Genomic DNA, 16,468 nt, shown 5'->3' with positions numbered 1-16,468 from the left:
CTTTTTCATCAGAGAAGTATGGCCTTGGGATTCCTGTAATAAAGCTTCCTCCACTTCTCTCTATCCTGTACCACTCATTTCAGGTTTCTTCCCCTTGCTTCCTCTATCACCGTATCTATCCAACAATGACATTTATTTCTAGAGCATGTTTTCATACAAGTGATGTAGCTCAATGTGTTTTACAAGATGAAGAAAGAAAAAAGAAAATATAAAAATAAGCTTAGACAATACTAAGAAGGTCCGATGACAGAAAAAACAAACAAACAAAAAATAACTCTAGAAGGCTGGAGGAAAGACCAGCAAAATTTGCAGGGGCCCTGATGCCACGAGACTGCCCAGTCCCCACTTCTTTGTTGGCCTTCCTGCTGTTCTCCTTCCTAGTGGAATCCATCTTTCCTCCCTTCTTGCTGCCCTAGAGTCATCCTTGTGCCATCCAAGTCCTGCCCTTTTTATCATTCTCAATATGCCTATTTCAGTCTGCTCCATTTGACCAGTCTTTTCTCTCAAGTCTAATTCTTCTTGGCTAGTCTTATTCCCATAATCCATCTCAAGCATCTTCGGTCAAACACACCCAGTCTTCCTTGGCTACATTTCCAGCTTTCAGCTCCATACATGGCTACTGGCACTACTAGTGTGTTATAGACTCTTAATTTTGTCCACAGTTGGATGTCTCTCTGCCTCCAAAGTCCTCTTTCCTGCTTTTGCTAAACCTACTGTCTTCGTCACGTCCGTCAAACTGCTGTCGCTCACCTTGATCTCGCTTCCAAAATATGTGAATTTCTCTAATCTTTCCATCTCTTGACCTTATTATTCCAATCTTTTCATTTCTTCATCTTTACCAAACTTCATCCATTTTGTTTTGGCTATGCTTATATTTAACCCCAGCTTTTCTGATTCCAATCTAAATTTTCTCAACAGCTCTACGAATGCCGTTATACTCACTTTCAGAAGCAGTAACAGGATGAATACTTTTCCTAGGTACTTTATTTAGGGAGATGTGGATAAGCTGCTATTTAAAGAAATCCATCCATTATCCAACCTGCTATATCCTAACTACAGGGTCATGGGGGTCTGCTGCAGCCAATCCCAGCCAACACAGGGCACAAGGCTGGAAACAAACCCTGGGCAGGGTGCCAGCCCACCGCAGGGCACACACACACACACACACACCCAGCTCACACTAGGAACAATTTAGGATTGTCAATGCGCCTAACCTGCATGTCTTTGGACTGTTCGAGGAAACCAGAACTCTCAGAGGAGACCCACACAGACACCGGGAGAACATGCAGACTCCATGCAGGGAGGACCTGGGAAGCAAACCCGGGTCGTAAACAAATCAGAAAGATCAATTAGTGGTGGCCATTTTCTGTTTTAAAAAGTCGAGGCTACAGTGTCACTTGGACTTTGCTGGCTTGGTCTTTTATTAAACGATCATTATTCAGCAGCACAATGATCTCAAGATTGAGACCAAAGTAACCTGTGAGTGACTCAAGCAGTAAATGTTAAATTTCCTACGATGCCCTAGTCAATTGGGATTCTGTGCCACTGTTTGAAAAATTGAGTAGGCATCATCTGTCCAACGTTGATCACTGGAACAGGTGTGCCTGGAGAAATCGGCTAAAGTTACTTATAAAAGTGTACAAAGCTGGGACATAACTTACCCAAAAGATGACTATAAATATTTAAATGTTGGGATTTAATAAAACAGCATGTTTTCTTTTTTGTTCCTTCTTAAGTTTATCTCGCACAAGCTACAGCAGCATGTACTTCTTTAGCACTTTTTTATACACAGAATGTCGCTCAACGCGCTTTACAAAATGTCAATGAAATAGTTACAAGAAAAGAAAAACAAGGTAAATTAGGTAAGAATAATAATGAATACATAAGAAAAAATAAATCTACACAGGATTACTTAACATCCAAATCTACTATATAATAAATCACAAAGGTCTGTGTGTCCAGACCCTCAGAGCAATCGGATTGGTCAGTTTGGCAATGGTCATGCGAAGAAAGGAAGTGCAAGTGTGAAATGCACGAGGAGGAGTAAAGGCACACGCTAAGAGAGTCTCTTTTAAAGATGGAAAGTATAAAACCGGACAGGAGATGAGAAAGGAGCGTCATAACTAATGGCAGAGTCTGTGAAGCAGGCTTTACAGGAATGCACTCGAGAAAGGCAGTGCTCGTGAATAGATGTTCACACACAGGCAAGCAAGCAAGTGAATTCAGTGGGAAGGCTCTGACAGTACATGTAGGACAAGAGATCACAAAATATTTCTCAATTATTATTTAACCCATCTTCAAAGGGTACCATATATTGTCTCTCTAGTATATAATAAAATGCTAAGGTGTGTGTCTGGTCAATGAGAGCAATCTGATTGGTCAGTTTCTCTATTTGTGATAGGTCCATTTTGATTTTGTAAAAAGATAGAAATAAGATGTGGGGTATGTGATACACGATGAGTAGTTAAGGCTTAGGATGCATGCAGAGAGTCTTCTTCGAAAACAGGAGGTGAGCATGGCACCTATAAATCTGAAAGGCATGCTTTACAGGACGACCTTTCAAGAGAGAAAAAACCTAAAGGTAAACGTAGGGCAAGAAATATCAAATATTTCAAAAGTTATTCTATTACCTGTCTTTGACAAGTTATTGTGGCTGGTATACAATCCTTCTATATAAAAGCGGTCGGGATTGTCCTTCTGTCCCGTGAGTGCTACGCAGCCCTGTCCATTTTGCAATGCACGATGGGATTTGTAGTTTCGTTTTTCCAGGTAAAAGATGATTTTCTACTCCAGACTGAGCGATATCTTCTTCTTTCTTACTATATAAAAGCGGTCGGGATTGTCCTTCCGTCCCGTAAGTGGAAAGCGTAGCGGTATTCCGCTTATCACAGACTTACTACTTGCAGCTTATGTGCGGCGACATGATGTGAGCAGAGTTCTGGTGCTCCCATCATTCCCTTGCTTTTGTGCGCGATGTGCTGGAAAAATAGACAAAATTATGTCTCTGGAAATAATTAATGTTGATGGAGTACAAATGCCTCACCGCGTAGTAAATATCAGGGGGGTTCAAAGGGCGACCTCAATATAGAAAAAAGTTTAAATTTCATCACAAAAATAACAGAAACTACGAGTATTAAAGTAATACCGCTCAAATGCAACATAACCAAATTAATGAGTTTGTATAAAATATCAAATTGATCTACATATTGAATTGCCTTAAGAAGTGGTCAACTTAAAAGTCAGTCGCCTTAAAAGGCGGGGTAAGCCTAGTAAATTGATAAGCAGTGTGTGTGTGTCCTGTCCCTCAGAGCAATCTGATTGGTTAGTTTGGCTTTGGTGATGCAATTGAAAGAGTAAGTGCGAGTTCGAGACACACAAGGAGAAAAAAAAAGGCATAGGAGGAACCCTCAGAGTCTCCTTTAAAGATGGGAAGAATTAAACCAAGACAAGGAGGCGAGCAAGGTGCCTCGAAATGACAAGAGTCCAAAAACCTGACATAAATGATGTCACTTTAGGGGAAAAAAAAAAGAAAATTGTATTGGTACTTTAAAATATAATGGCCCAGTATAGGATTTGTTGCTTATTAAAGGTAGAGAATTGGTCTGAATATTTTTGCCTGGCACCTGGTAAATGCATCCAGGTATTTGGTCTTATATTCTAATTGTGGGAATACTCTAACATGTGGGAATATGAAAATGTTCTCCACTTTCACTGAACAGAAATTGTAATGCATGTACCAAAGTATCTGCCTGGATTATCAGTCAATTAACCTGCCTGGGGTATTGTGCTGGTATGGGGATACATGAAGATCACACACTGTATGTCATGTAAATGGATTCAATTATGGCAAACAGTTGTACGCTATATACATATTTTGCTCCCTGGGCTGGTGTTTATTATAGAAACGTGCTGTAGAACCTATAGTAGAATTTAGCAGTTTTGGAATAGTAGCACAAGTCTTGATTTTATGTCCAGCGGCAACATTTAAAGAAACTGTTTTTGTGTCAAGTGGGTAGATCTGCGCTACAATGTTAAAAAATCTTTTTGTGAAGAGCTCTATTCTCCTCCTCAAATCCCTTTCACATTTGTGGGTTTTTTCACATTTTTATTAAATACATATTTAAAAATAGATTTTTAAGGTACAAATTCTCAACATTTGCGAATTTATGTTGCTTTTCTTGACACACTTCTGCCGAATAATTTCTTGTCGTAAAGTCCTCAGTGTTGGTGTGTCACAGAGAGGATGTGCAGCCTTGTTCATAATGGCACCCAGTTTTTTTTTTTTTATTTTATTTAATTCCCTCCTTTGTTACGACCTTTAAGGAGTCCAGAGTGTGTCCCATAACTGAGCCTGCCCTTTTAATTCTTACATTTCATTATACACAGTAAATTTTTGCCCAGTCATATTTTACCTCTAAAATCAAAGCTTTATGTCATGTACTGGACACATCAGATTTTTAAAAAGTTTAGATACTTGATATGACATTGGTGCTCGATATTCTTTTGTTTTTCTATTCAGGCGATTTTACCTGCCCAATCAAAGATGAGCTGGCCTTGACCATTGGAGAGTGGGAAGTGCTCGCACGACATGGATCAAAGGTCAGAGATTTAAGAGTGCAGAATAAACACTGTGAGTTTAGGCCTCACTCTGCTTTGTTTTGTGTATTTTTATTGTTTGTTTATTTCTTGCAGATCTGGGTAAATGAGGCTACCAAATTAGTGTATTTCCAAGGAACTAAGGACACACCTTTAGAGCAGCACCTTTACGTAGTTAATTATGAAAATCCAGAAGAAATCAAAAGACTCACCAAGCCAGGGTTTTCACACAGCTGCTCCATGAGCCAGGTAAAGAAAACACTGTCACTATCCCCAAGCCCTTTACCTTTATGTAAGTTTTAACATTAACTTTAACATGTTATTTTTTGACTTGCTACTTACTTGTATGATAAACTGAAAACCACTTTAAGCTTTCAATTTCTGTGGCTTTCTTTTTGTCCCTGATGTTGTTTCGGTCTGTGGTGCATTTATTTTTGATTCAGGACAGTTATCAATGAAATAGTTACGAGAAACGATAATTCTATAATCTCTTCTTCCTTCCAGGTTAAGAGTCTAGGAGTTATTCTCGGTATTACCTTAAAATTCGAGGCACATATTAATAATGTCACTCGGTCTGCGTATTTTCATCTACGTAATATCAGCCGTTTTTTCGTCCGTCTCTTTCAGCTACCAGCCCTTCTATTTTTGTTCATGCTCTGGTTACATCTCATATTGATTATTGTAATTCGAACCTTTCTGGTCTTCCTCACAAACTCCTTTACAAACTCCCAACTGGTTCAGAATGCTGCAGCTTGCATTATTACCAGAACCCCTTCCATAGAACACATTCAACAGCTTCACTGGCTCCCTATTAAATATCACCTTGATTTTAAGATTCTGCTTGTTACTTACAAGACCCTTCATAATCTGGCACCTCCTTATCTTTCTGATCTTCTTCACATCTCCCTTCCTTCTTGTATCCTTAGATCTTCTTCCTCTCAATCTTATTATACGTCCTGCTCGCTTGACTACCATGGGGTTTAGAATTTTCAGTTGAGTGGCCCCTCGCCTCTCCCACAAGCCATTCGTAATATCGACTCTCTTCCCACCTTTAAATCTCATTTTAAAGCACATATTTTTAAGATGGCTTATTCTGTCTGATAATTTTAACTCGATTTAAATTTAATTCTATTATTGTATTTATTCTGATTTTATTGTACTGTAACATTTGATTAACTTTATGTTGTGACTGTTGTTATTAATGTGCTCTGTCAGGTGTCCATGTGTACCTTGAAAGGCACCTATAAATTAAATAAATTATTATTAACTAGCCATCCCTTGTGGCTCCGCCTGCGATTAGTGAAACAGGACAGTGAGGAGGCCCCGCCCAGTTCTCTACTCCTGACGTCACTCTTCCCCCTCCCCTCTGCCCACAGCCTCTGTCTCGGATTAGCACGAATACATCGCTCCTGCAAGCGAACTATGATTCTTAGCACAATGAGAGAAGTCGCAAAATCAACCGGAATGTTCAAAGATCTAAATACGTTAAGTAGTTCTCTTGTTCAGAAAGTAAGTGGAGTTAAAATTAAGCCCTGAGGCAGATGTGTGAGTGTGGATGGCCCCGTCCCCCTCCCCGCAGCCCAATGAGTCTCTATCACATTTGCGCTAATAAATCGGAACCGCAAGCGAACTGTGATACTTAGCGAGATGAGAAAGTCACAAAATCATATATATAGAAAAAAACCCAATCTAAATATGTTAAGTAATTCTCTCATGAAAAGCAGACAGACATGCAAACGGTCTAAAAAACTAGTAAGAAATTTTCGCGCTCGGACAATTAAATTTTTAAAACCGTTTCTTAGCGAACACCTATGGGTCAAGGGTAACCTACATTCCAAATGTCAAGTCCCAAGTCTTCATGGTTCGGGAGATTTCGTGATGAGTGAGTCAGTGGTATTTGGCTTTTTATATATACTGTAGATTATTATTAAAAGAAAAGCAAATTAAATTAGGTAAGAATAATAGGTAATCCTATGTAGATTTACTTTTTCTTATGTATTCACTAACATCTGAATCTGCTATATCAGGAGTGTCAAACTCCGATCCTGGAGGGCCTCATTGGTTACAGGTTTTCATTGTAACCATCTTCTTAATTAGTGACCAGTTTTTTTTCTTTTGCCTTAATTTTAATTAACTTGACTCAGGCACCTTAGTAGTTTGTTTTTCCTTTATTAGCAGCCAAACAATAATGAGACACAAAACGAGCCGCCACATGACCAGCTCACCCGTGCCCATCACACAATATCCGAAAATAAAGAAAGGTGAAGGTCTCAGTAAGGTTGATCTCTCAGGTCCCCAAAACATTTTGACAATGTTCTTAGAAAAAAACAGAAAATCAACAGTTATGGCAATGTCTGCTGTGGCAGAATGAGAGCAGCAAGAAGCCATAGAATTCAATAATGAGTTTAATTAATAGCAAGAATTGACTTCTTATTAAGAACTTGGTTGGAGTGAAATTGTTTAAAGTTTCAAATCCCAGTTTAGCTGGTCATCTGTTGGCTCGTTTCACATCTCATTTCTTTTCGGCTGTCATTTAATGAAGAAAAGAATCAATTCAGAGGACTGAATCCTTAAAAACAACACCATAAAATGAAGGGAAAAGGGAGTTAATTAGCAGTAAAAACTGATCACTGATTAGGAAAGGATTAGAATGAAAATCTGCAACCACTGTGGCCCTCCAGGACCAGAGTTTGACACCCGTGTGCTATATAATAAAAAAAAAAAAACTGAAGATGGCAGTGACTATGCGCCATTAACTTGAGAGATGGGGAAATATAATGTGTGGGCAAGACAAGAAAAGGAGCCCTTTACTTATCCCAGCTTTGCAAGTTTTTTGTTTTGGGTGTGTTATTTTATTTACAGTGCCTATAAAAAGTATTCACACCCTTGGAAGTTTTTACATTTTATTTTTCAACAACATTGAATTAGAGTGAATTTATTTCATCAACAGGAAAATAGGTTCTTTAAAGTGAAAACATATATCTGTAGAGTGGTATAAATTAATTACAAATATAAAACACAATTTATTAATCACATAAGTATTCACTCTGGGTAATACGGTGTAGCGGGTCAACATAATAATAAGGATTTGTTTTATGTCTATGCTGAGTGCGTTTTGTTTTCATCATCCCGTTTATTTCCGTTATATCAATCAATCAATCAACATTTATTTATATAGCACATATTCGTACAAAAAAATGTAGCTCAAAGTGCTTTACAAAATGAATAAAAAAAATAGAAGACACAATAAAAAATAAACATAGGTCAACATTAATTAACATAGAATAAGTAAGGTCCGATGGCCAGGGTGGACAGAAAAAACAAAAAAAAACTCCAAAGGCTGGAGAAAAAAAATAAAATCTGTAGGGGTTCCAGACCACGAGACCGCCCAGTCCCCTCTGGGACTATGCATATATATGCATCAGTAAATGTTGTCCCCGTAAGTGAAGAGGGGAAAGATGATGGAGAGAGACTGCAGCCCCGAGACGGAAACCAACTGTTAAACTCACCAGATACATCCGGGCGAGAGAGAGAAAGGAGGCGGTTTACCCATTCATTTACAAAATCATCACTGCCGTTTATTGCATCACTCCACTGCTTGCTTTTTTAACATCCTATTCAACATCACAACAGCCAGGGCCGAGTGACCCTGGGGTTCGGATTCATACAAGCGATTGCCAGGACTTTCCCTTTGAGGTTGTTTTGTTTTCGGGAAGGAGAACAATAACACAACAGTCAATATCAGTACTGCCGGACATTATTTTGGACTCATTTTTCACCATATTTCAATTGCTGTGCTTAACTAATTTGTGTTCCGTGCTTCTATTAATTGTTTAGGGGCAAGGGAGGGTTCTTTGTAAATATTTCTATATTTGTGACTTATATAATAATTAGTCACTGGTGTCATTGGGATAGTGGTGTTTTGTGCACACATATATACATTATTGAATATTCGTCTGTCCTCAGTGTATATTTATATTTCATTTACAATATATCCTTGTTTGATTTTACATATCTGTGTACTGTTTTCTTATTTCGTCATGTGGGGAGAAAAGGTACAACTTGTAAGGAGTACGGCTTGTCATTAGAACAAGAAACCTCAGGTGATCCAAGGAATAGTCTTGGTAGCATAATGGCCAGTCTGGGTAAAGGGTCGGCTGTTACAATGGCACCCCTGAATCATCACTGGTGAGGCCAACAGCTTTTAGAAGTCACAGAATTGGCTCAACTAAGATTACTTGTCTGGGGTTTCCATCAAGGATGCTCCTATCAGGTTTTGTTATTGCCGATCACCGATTTCATGTTACTGAATTGGCCGATTACCATTTATTGTTTTTCTTTATCCTCTTCAAAACCTTTGTACACTCCTGCATAACCAACTTTATGTTCTATCCTAAGTTGTTGACTGTGGTATTTTTTTATAATTAAAACTATAGATAACAGGTATTACCCATTCATTTTTTATTAACAAAATGAAATGGGCTCTGGATGGTCTCCCAGATGGGGAGACCCAGACTTTGATTTGTCCCCATCTGCCAGTTCATCCGTTTGCATTACCGACGGTGTTTGGTTCGAGGGCATCTATAAAGGAAGAGGGAGCGTGGAGCAGGGCCCGCAGCGTCACAGGGATCCACTGACAAGTTCTGATCAAGTCGAAAGAAATGAGGGGTGAGATCCACCATCAAGTTCCGATCATGTCGAGTGAACAATTTCGACTTCACTGAGAACCTGATGGCTTTAAAACTATAGTTAGGCTTGTGTCCCGCGTTAAGTTCAAATCCTGTTGAAGGATGAAGGTTCGATTTCACAAACTACAATAGTGACCGCCTTGGAAAACTGGCCTTAACTCTGTTACTGAAAATCCTGAAATTCCGGTACCTTAATGTTTTTGAATTTTTTGTTACCTTTCCAGTATCGTTACACCGCACAACCCTGCTCTGGCCCCACCGGAGGTAGTAGTGGGGGAGAAAGTGAAGATAAAAGTGATAGCCATCATGAAAGTGCTGTGCATCCTCTCTGACACACTAACATTGAGGACTTTTAGCCATTAAATTATTCAGCAGATGTGTGTCAAGAAGTGCTACTGGGGCTCCTTCACGCCTATGGCAATACGCCTTTGTAATGCCTCCCTGGGACTGCTTTCTAATCATTAGCCAAGTCAAACATTTTCTTCTTTTTGTGTAATTCTTTGTGTGCAGTTAAGGTTGTTTATGTGTTTATTATAATATTTCAGGTTTAGTTAAAAAAAAAAAAAAAATACATTTATTATAAAGTAAAATCTGACTGTGAGTAGAGGTCCTCTTCTACAGGGTGGTCCAGATCTAATTATGCAGATCCAGACCGTCTGGATGACTTTGATTTATGCGGCGACGTTTCCAGTTCGGCGCGAAGACGATTCTTCATGTCGTCAGTTCGCACACTTCTCGATGGTCCGGGATTTTTCGGGTGATTTTCTATGTAATAAACTTAAGTTATACCATTATGAAAATTGCATAATTAGATCTGGACCACCCTATATCATTCGCCAGCCAACTGTCAGAGAGGTTTGCCTGCGATTCAGCACGCAACGCCATGTGTTAACATGGCTGCTTGGATGACCAGTCAAAGGATCTGCCATTCTTCAGCTCTCAGAGTCTTCCAGATCCTTCCCAACAGTGAGAGCCTTCCTTTAACCATAATCACCAGCTTCATTAAAGTTTTGCATTTTTTTTTATTTTATTTTTTTTTATTTCAAAGATCACATTACAGTGAGTTAATTATAAGCTTTTTAGACATAACAGTACTACAACTTATTCAAATCGAATCAGACGTGGACAAAATTGTTGGTACCCTTCAGTCAATGAAAGAAAAACTCAAAATGGTCACAGAAATAACTTTAATCTGACAAAAGTAATAATAAATAAAAATTCTATGAAATTTAACCTATAAAAGTCAGACATTGCTTTTCAACCATGCTTCAACAGAATTATTTAAAAAAATAAACTCATGAAACAGGCCTGGACAAAAATGATGGTACCCCTAGAAAAGACTGAAAATAATGTGACCAAAGGGACATGTTAATCCAAGGTGTGTCCACTAATTAGCATCACAGGTGTCTACAATCTTGTAATCAGTCAGTGGACCTATATATAGGGCTCCAGGTAGTCACTGTGTTGTTTGGTGACATGGTGTGTACCACACTCAACATGGACCAGAGGAAGCGAAGGAAAGAGTTGTCTCAGGAGATTAGAAAGAAAATTATAGACAAGCATGTCAAAGGTAAAGGCTATAAGACCATATCCCAATGTCATGAGCGGCTGTGGCCCCAATGGTTGAATCTGGTCTGAGAGGAGTTTACACCTTCTGTTGGTGTCTTTATGGCTTTTCCTCAGGCTTACTATAGTTTCCTCTCACATCCCAAAATACTTGCAGTCACAATAAATGACAATTCCAATACTAGCCTTGTCTGAGTGTGTTTGTGTGCAGAAATGGCACAATAATGGACTGGCACTCGGTCCAAGTCTATGTCCTACCTTGCACCCGATAATACAGAGGCAGGCTTTGGGCCCCATACTCGTGATTATTGTATGTACCATGTTATGTTATGCTTGTAGGGTGGACTCACAAAGACCAGCGCATTGTCCTCTGTACAACACAGTTCTTTTCAACTACTGTTTGTGTCATCTAGGCGTTAGCAGCCATATTTCTAACAATAGACGTTTTACTTATCTTAAAACATTCCTCATGGGATTAAAGGCATTTAGTTTCCTACTGTGGGAATTAAAGATATTATCTGCTCTATTTCATACTGTTGTGTTGTTCGGCTTTGTTCAGGATCCCAGTAATTCTATGTAGTTTCTCTTGGGAATGAACTTGCTGTGTGATGTATGTCTAAACCATCAAGACAGACTTTAATTGGTTATAACAGGGGTCCTCAGCTTCGGTCCTGGAGGGCCCCAGTGACAGCAGGTTTTCATTCTAACCATTTTCTTAATGAGTGACCCGCTTTTGCTCCTAATTAACTTCTTTTCAATTAATTTTATTTGACTTGTTCTTGAAGACTCGGACCCCTTAATTGTTTCTTTTTCCTTAATTAGCAGCCAAACAATAAGATACAAAATGAACCAAAACATGACCAGCAAAACAAGACTGACATGGTCGATCATTCAGTATCTGAAAATAAACGAAGATAAAGGTCTCAGGAATGTTGATCTGCTCAGGTCCCCAAAACATTTTAACACTAGAATTACCAGAGCCTATGAGAAAAGTCATAAATCCAGCCCACCTTAAATCCGTTCGCATCTCTCCGTCAGTGTCTTTTGTCCTTTAAATGTGCCCATTAAGACAAGCAGCCGGCTATTCCATCCCCCACCATTGCAGGACATTCACCAAGTTCTCCCAGCTCATGCCTTGTTTGATTATCTGGGAGTGAGTGAACTGCTGGAGTTTAACAGTGGAAATAATAGATTGTTATTTGGAGCACATGCATTTCATGTGTGTTCTGTTTCTACAGTAATCTGTGTAAACACATTGTTAAAACAGAAACCTTTTCCTATTTTAGTAATAAATGTGTGAAGCCTGAAATCCAAAGATCAAATAAACACTTTCACAAAAGGTTCAAGGACGATACAACAGCTTCGAAGGCATATCGGTAAGATTTGCTGACGTGTAATCAAGGGGCCACCGGTTTGATCCCCGCTGCCTCGTATGTTTGCCGTTTTCAGTAGTGAGCTGTTCTTATTGTTAATATCATACAGTACATACATACATTTGATTTGTGTCTGTAACAGACCATGTACATTTATAGTACTGTACTTGTAAAAGTTACCTTTTTCACTTTTATTCTCTCACTCACTATCACCCTTCTTTTCACAGTGGCCCCTGTTCATGCCTTGCACAGTACATGTGCGTTGATCCTGCTGCACTTAATAAACTCACGCCTTATAGTGCACGATGTCGATGCAGTCTCTCCAGCATAAATTCACACCCGGGGGCGTCAGTATGTATCATGATCGTGAATGAGAGAATAAAATGTAAAAGGTAACTTTTACAAGTACAGTAGTATAAATGTACACGGTCTGTTACAGACGCAAATCAAATGTATGTGTGTACTGTAATATATTAACAATAAGAGCAGCACACTACTGAAAATGGCAAATATAGGAGGCAGAGGGGATCGAACCGGTGGCCCCTTGATTACAAGTCAGCAAATCTTAACGCTACGCCACGGAAGCAGTTGTATCATCCTTCACCCTTTTGTGAAAGTGTTTATTTGATCTTTGGACTTCAGGCTTCACACAGTCTATAGTTTATGCCTACATTTTGTAAAATTTATTACTAAAATATGAGAAAATTTCTGTTTTAACAATGTGTTTACACAGATTACTGTAAAAACGGAACACACATGAAATGCATGTGTTCCAACTAACGATATATTATTTCCACTCTAAAACTCCAGCAATTCACTCACTCCCAGATAATCAATCAATGCATGAGCTGAGAGAACTTAGTGAACGTTCTGTAACGGTGGGGGATGGAATAGCCGGGTTGCTTGCTGCTTGTCTTAATGGGCACATTTACAGGACAAAAGACGCTGACAGAGAGGTGCAAACGGATTAAGTTGGGCCGGATTTACAAGTTTTCTCGTAGGCTCTGGTAATTCTAGTGTTAACAATGCTGCTCTTAGAAAAGAGAAAATCAACAATTTCAGAAATGTGTGCTATGGCACAATGAGAGCAGCAACAAGCGCATGGAATTAAGGAACAGGTTTAATTATTAACAAGACTTGGAATCCTCTAATTAAGCAACTGGTTTGAGTGAAATTAGTTGGAGTTTAAGGCCCTGACTGAGTTGGTCTTCTGCTGGCTCACTCACTTCACATTTCATTTCTGTTTGGGTGCCATTTGAGGAAAGAAATGAAGAAATTCAGGGGAACAAATCCTAAAAAAGAAATCAGTTAAAATTAGTTCAAATGAAGTTAATTAGCAAGAAAAACAGTGCAGTAATTACTGTATATACTCACAGATAAGTTCTCCCGCGGATAAGTCAGGACTTTATTTTACAGTATCATTTCCGGTATTTTATAATGTCGGTCGTATAAGTTGAATGCGGAAAACTCACGCTATTGGTACAAGGGATTTTGATATGCTAACGCCCACCTGGGTGAGTAACCACAGAGCCCACAGCCTTTTTTTTACTATGTGGGTGTGGCAATGCGCTGTATCAGCGGGTGCTCCTAACCCTCCTCTCTCTCTCTCTCACTCTATTTTGACTACATGACCACACCGTAATACCCGAACTATTCTGAAGCAACGTTTGCACTGTTTTCTGTTTTTTGTATCTCGCACCCACATACACCTTTATCGTAAGAGCATCCCTTATCTACGATGGAGCATTCGATCATAAGAAAATATGAATCTGGTTTTAAATTAAATGTTGTTGAAGTAGCGAAAGAAATGGGTAACTGAGAAACTGATGAGAGATTGGAGGGGGCAAGAAAATAAAATAAAAAGTCTAAGTGTCGCATTTTTGAACGGACCTGTAAGTCGGGGTCTGATCTTATGATCGATTTTTCAGGTTTCAATACCCGACTTATACGTGAGCATATACGGTAAGTAAAGGATTAGAATGAAAACCTGCAGCCACTGAGGCTCTCCAGGACCAGAGTTGGGGACCCCTGGGTTATAACTTCCATCAATGACTAATTATGAGCTATAAAAGGACCACATCTGTATTTTCAGAAAAAAATTTTTTAGAACAAATATTTTTTAAAGTTATTTTAGATAAAATATCAGATTGGAAATTAGTATAAAGATGCTGACATTTGAGTGATTTTTTATTTTAATAATGGTTTAACTGTAGCTGTTTTGGGGACTTCTGGAAGTACGCCGGTTTCATGAGCAGTTTATGACACTAACATAAACTGACATGACGTGACTTAATATGCCTATTCAGTAAGTGCAGATGAATTGAGTGACACTTCATTTGTGAGTTTCTTCAGTGTGTGAAATCCAAATATCTTAAATTTTATGCTCCAGTTTTGCAAAGAATACGTATTAGTTCACATTGCAGAGTAATTTGGCAAACATATTCTCGGTTACAAAAACCTGTCTTTTATCTTTTTATTCACATCTTTCTCCATATCAAACAAAAGTACCGCATTGTCCAGTGCCACCTGAAACACAACACATGCATATGTGTTTAAATATTTTTGAATATTTGTATATGCATATTCTTCTCCGCCTTAGTGCCGTCATATCATTCACTTTTCCATTTGCCTTTGTTTGTTTTTTAGAGTTTTGACATGTTCATCAGCCACTACAGCAATGTCGGCACTCCACCTTGCGTTCATGTCTACAGGCTCACGGGCCCAGACAGTGACCCCTTGCATAAGGAGCCAGTGTTCTGGGCCAGTATGATGGAGGCATCTGGTAAGAGACTCTTTATCCCCTCACTGCCATTTAACCTAACGTGCCAGTGACGTGCCGCAGAGTGTACAATGGTTCCAAGTTGCATTCCAACCTAAACCATAATCGGTGAGCCAAGAGAAAGTGTAAAGCTGATATAACGTTTCAAGAAGGTGTTAGGGTTATCATCTTTCCAGAACATTTTATGGGTTTAGATTTATGCGCTCAGAATGGACTAACTTAATAAATGTGGGAAACAACAACACAATGGAAGATGACTTTTATGCATACAGATTTAAGCTATCAGTTACTCATCTATTGCTCAGTGTATTAGTGTGAGAAAATTATTGGGTTGCCGCTGGAAGAGGTGTTGGCAAGGTTAGCTAGCTGGATTGGGGCAAACCTTATGGTCTGAATGTGAATCCTGATGGCCCAGTGCAGTGACGGGGACACTGTGTTGTAAAAATGGCGTTGTCCTTCGGATTAGACGTAAAACTGAGATCCTGATTCTCTGTCGTCATAAAAGTTCCCTGGGCATCCATCATAAAGAACAGGATGATACCCCGCTGTTCTGGCTTGCAATCCATGGCCTAGTCATTCTAGCCCCTTTATCATCCCCTGTCTCTAATTAATTGGCTTACTGTTTCTTCACCACCCTATAGCTAACGTGTGGTGAGTGTACTGATGCAAAGATGGCAGCTGTCGTATCATCCAGGTGGGCCTACACATTAGTGATGGTTGAAGTGGCTTCCTGCTCACTAAACATGCTTTGAGTAGTAGAAAAGCTCTATAGAAAAGTAAAGAATTATTATTAAAATTACTGAATCCTGATGTCAAACTCCAAAGTGTCTTTAGACTAGTTTGCTTGGGTTATGTCTCTCTTTGGGGGTTGGGGGTTCTTAGATTATTTTGCATTTTTACAGTGTCCTTTTATTAGTACTTCTCTACTGTTAGTCTGTTTGTATACGAGTAATTTAATTAGTTAGGGCCCTTGAAGTCGAGCATTAATCCATGCTCGTGATGGTAGTGGCAGCATTTAATGTAGAAATACATGCGTTTCCCACCCTGATTTTCCCTTTTTTTTCGCAGGCTGTCCTCCGGATTATATACCTCCAGATATATTTGACTTTCCAGGACAAGCAGGGTTCCAGTTGTATGGAATGGTATACAAACCACACAACCTCCAACCAGGAAAAAAGCACCCCACAATCTTGTTTGTCTATGGTGGGCCTCAGGTACAAAGAAGTCCTTTTGTTTGTATCTTATTCACCTGTCTGTTTCTGATAAACCTGGCACACGGGACCTTAAAGTACGTGCATAAAACATTTGTCTGTGCTGGTCATAAATGGTTTAGTCATCGCTGGTTAGTGATACAGTTGTGGAAGTACATTCCCAGCTGAGTTCTTCAGTTCGCTGCTGCTCTCCACTGTGAGATTCATACTTTTCCATTCACTCCATGTTTTCATAGACATATACTATCGGTCATA

The 16,468-nt window shown here is 39.2% G+C and overlaps 1 protein-coding gene across 1 annotated transcript in view; it reads left to right on the top strand.

The window, feature by feature from the left end:
* dpp9 (dipeptidyl-peptidase 9) overlaps positions 1–16,468 on the top strand; it is a 170,984-nt gene that overhangs the window by 135,738 nt on the left and 18,778 nt on the right. The window contains exons 13-16 of the mRNA XM_039767093.1: positions 4,520–4,599; positions 4,693–4,845; positions 14,870–15,005; positions 16,071–16,216. Of these exons, the coding sequence (XP_039623027.1) occupies positions 4,520–4,599; positions 4,693–4,845; positions 14,870–15,005; positions 16,071–16,216 (515 nt within the window). The remainder of the gene's footprint in view (positions 1–4,519; positions 4,600–4,692; positions 4,846–14,869; positions 15,006–16,070; positions 16,217–16,468) is intronic.

This window comes from Polypterus senegalus, chromosome 10 (assembly GCF_016835505.1).
Source record: "Polypterus senegalus isolate Bchr_013 chromosome 10, ASM1683550v1, whole genome shotgun sequence".
In the NCBI taxonomy this organism is placed as follows: Eukaryota; Metazoa; Chordata; class Cladistia; order Polypteriformes; family Polypteridae; genus Polypterus; species Polypterus senegalus.
The sequence above is the reverse complement of the archived record's forward strand: the minus strand, read 5'-3'. Positions and strand labels throughout refer to the sequence as shown.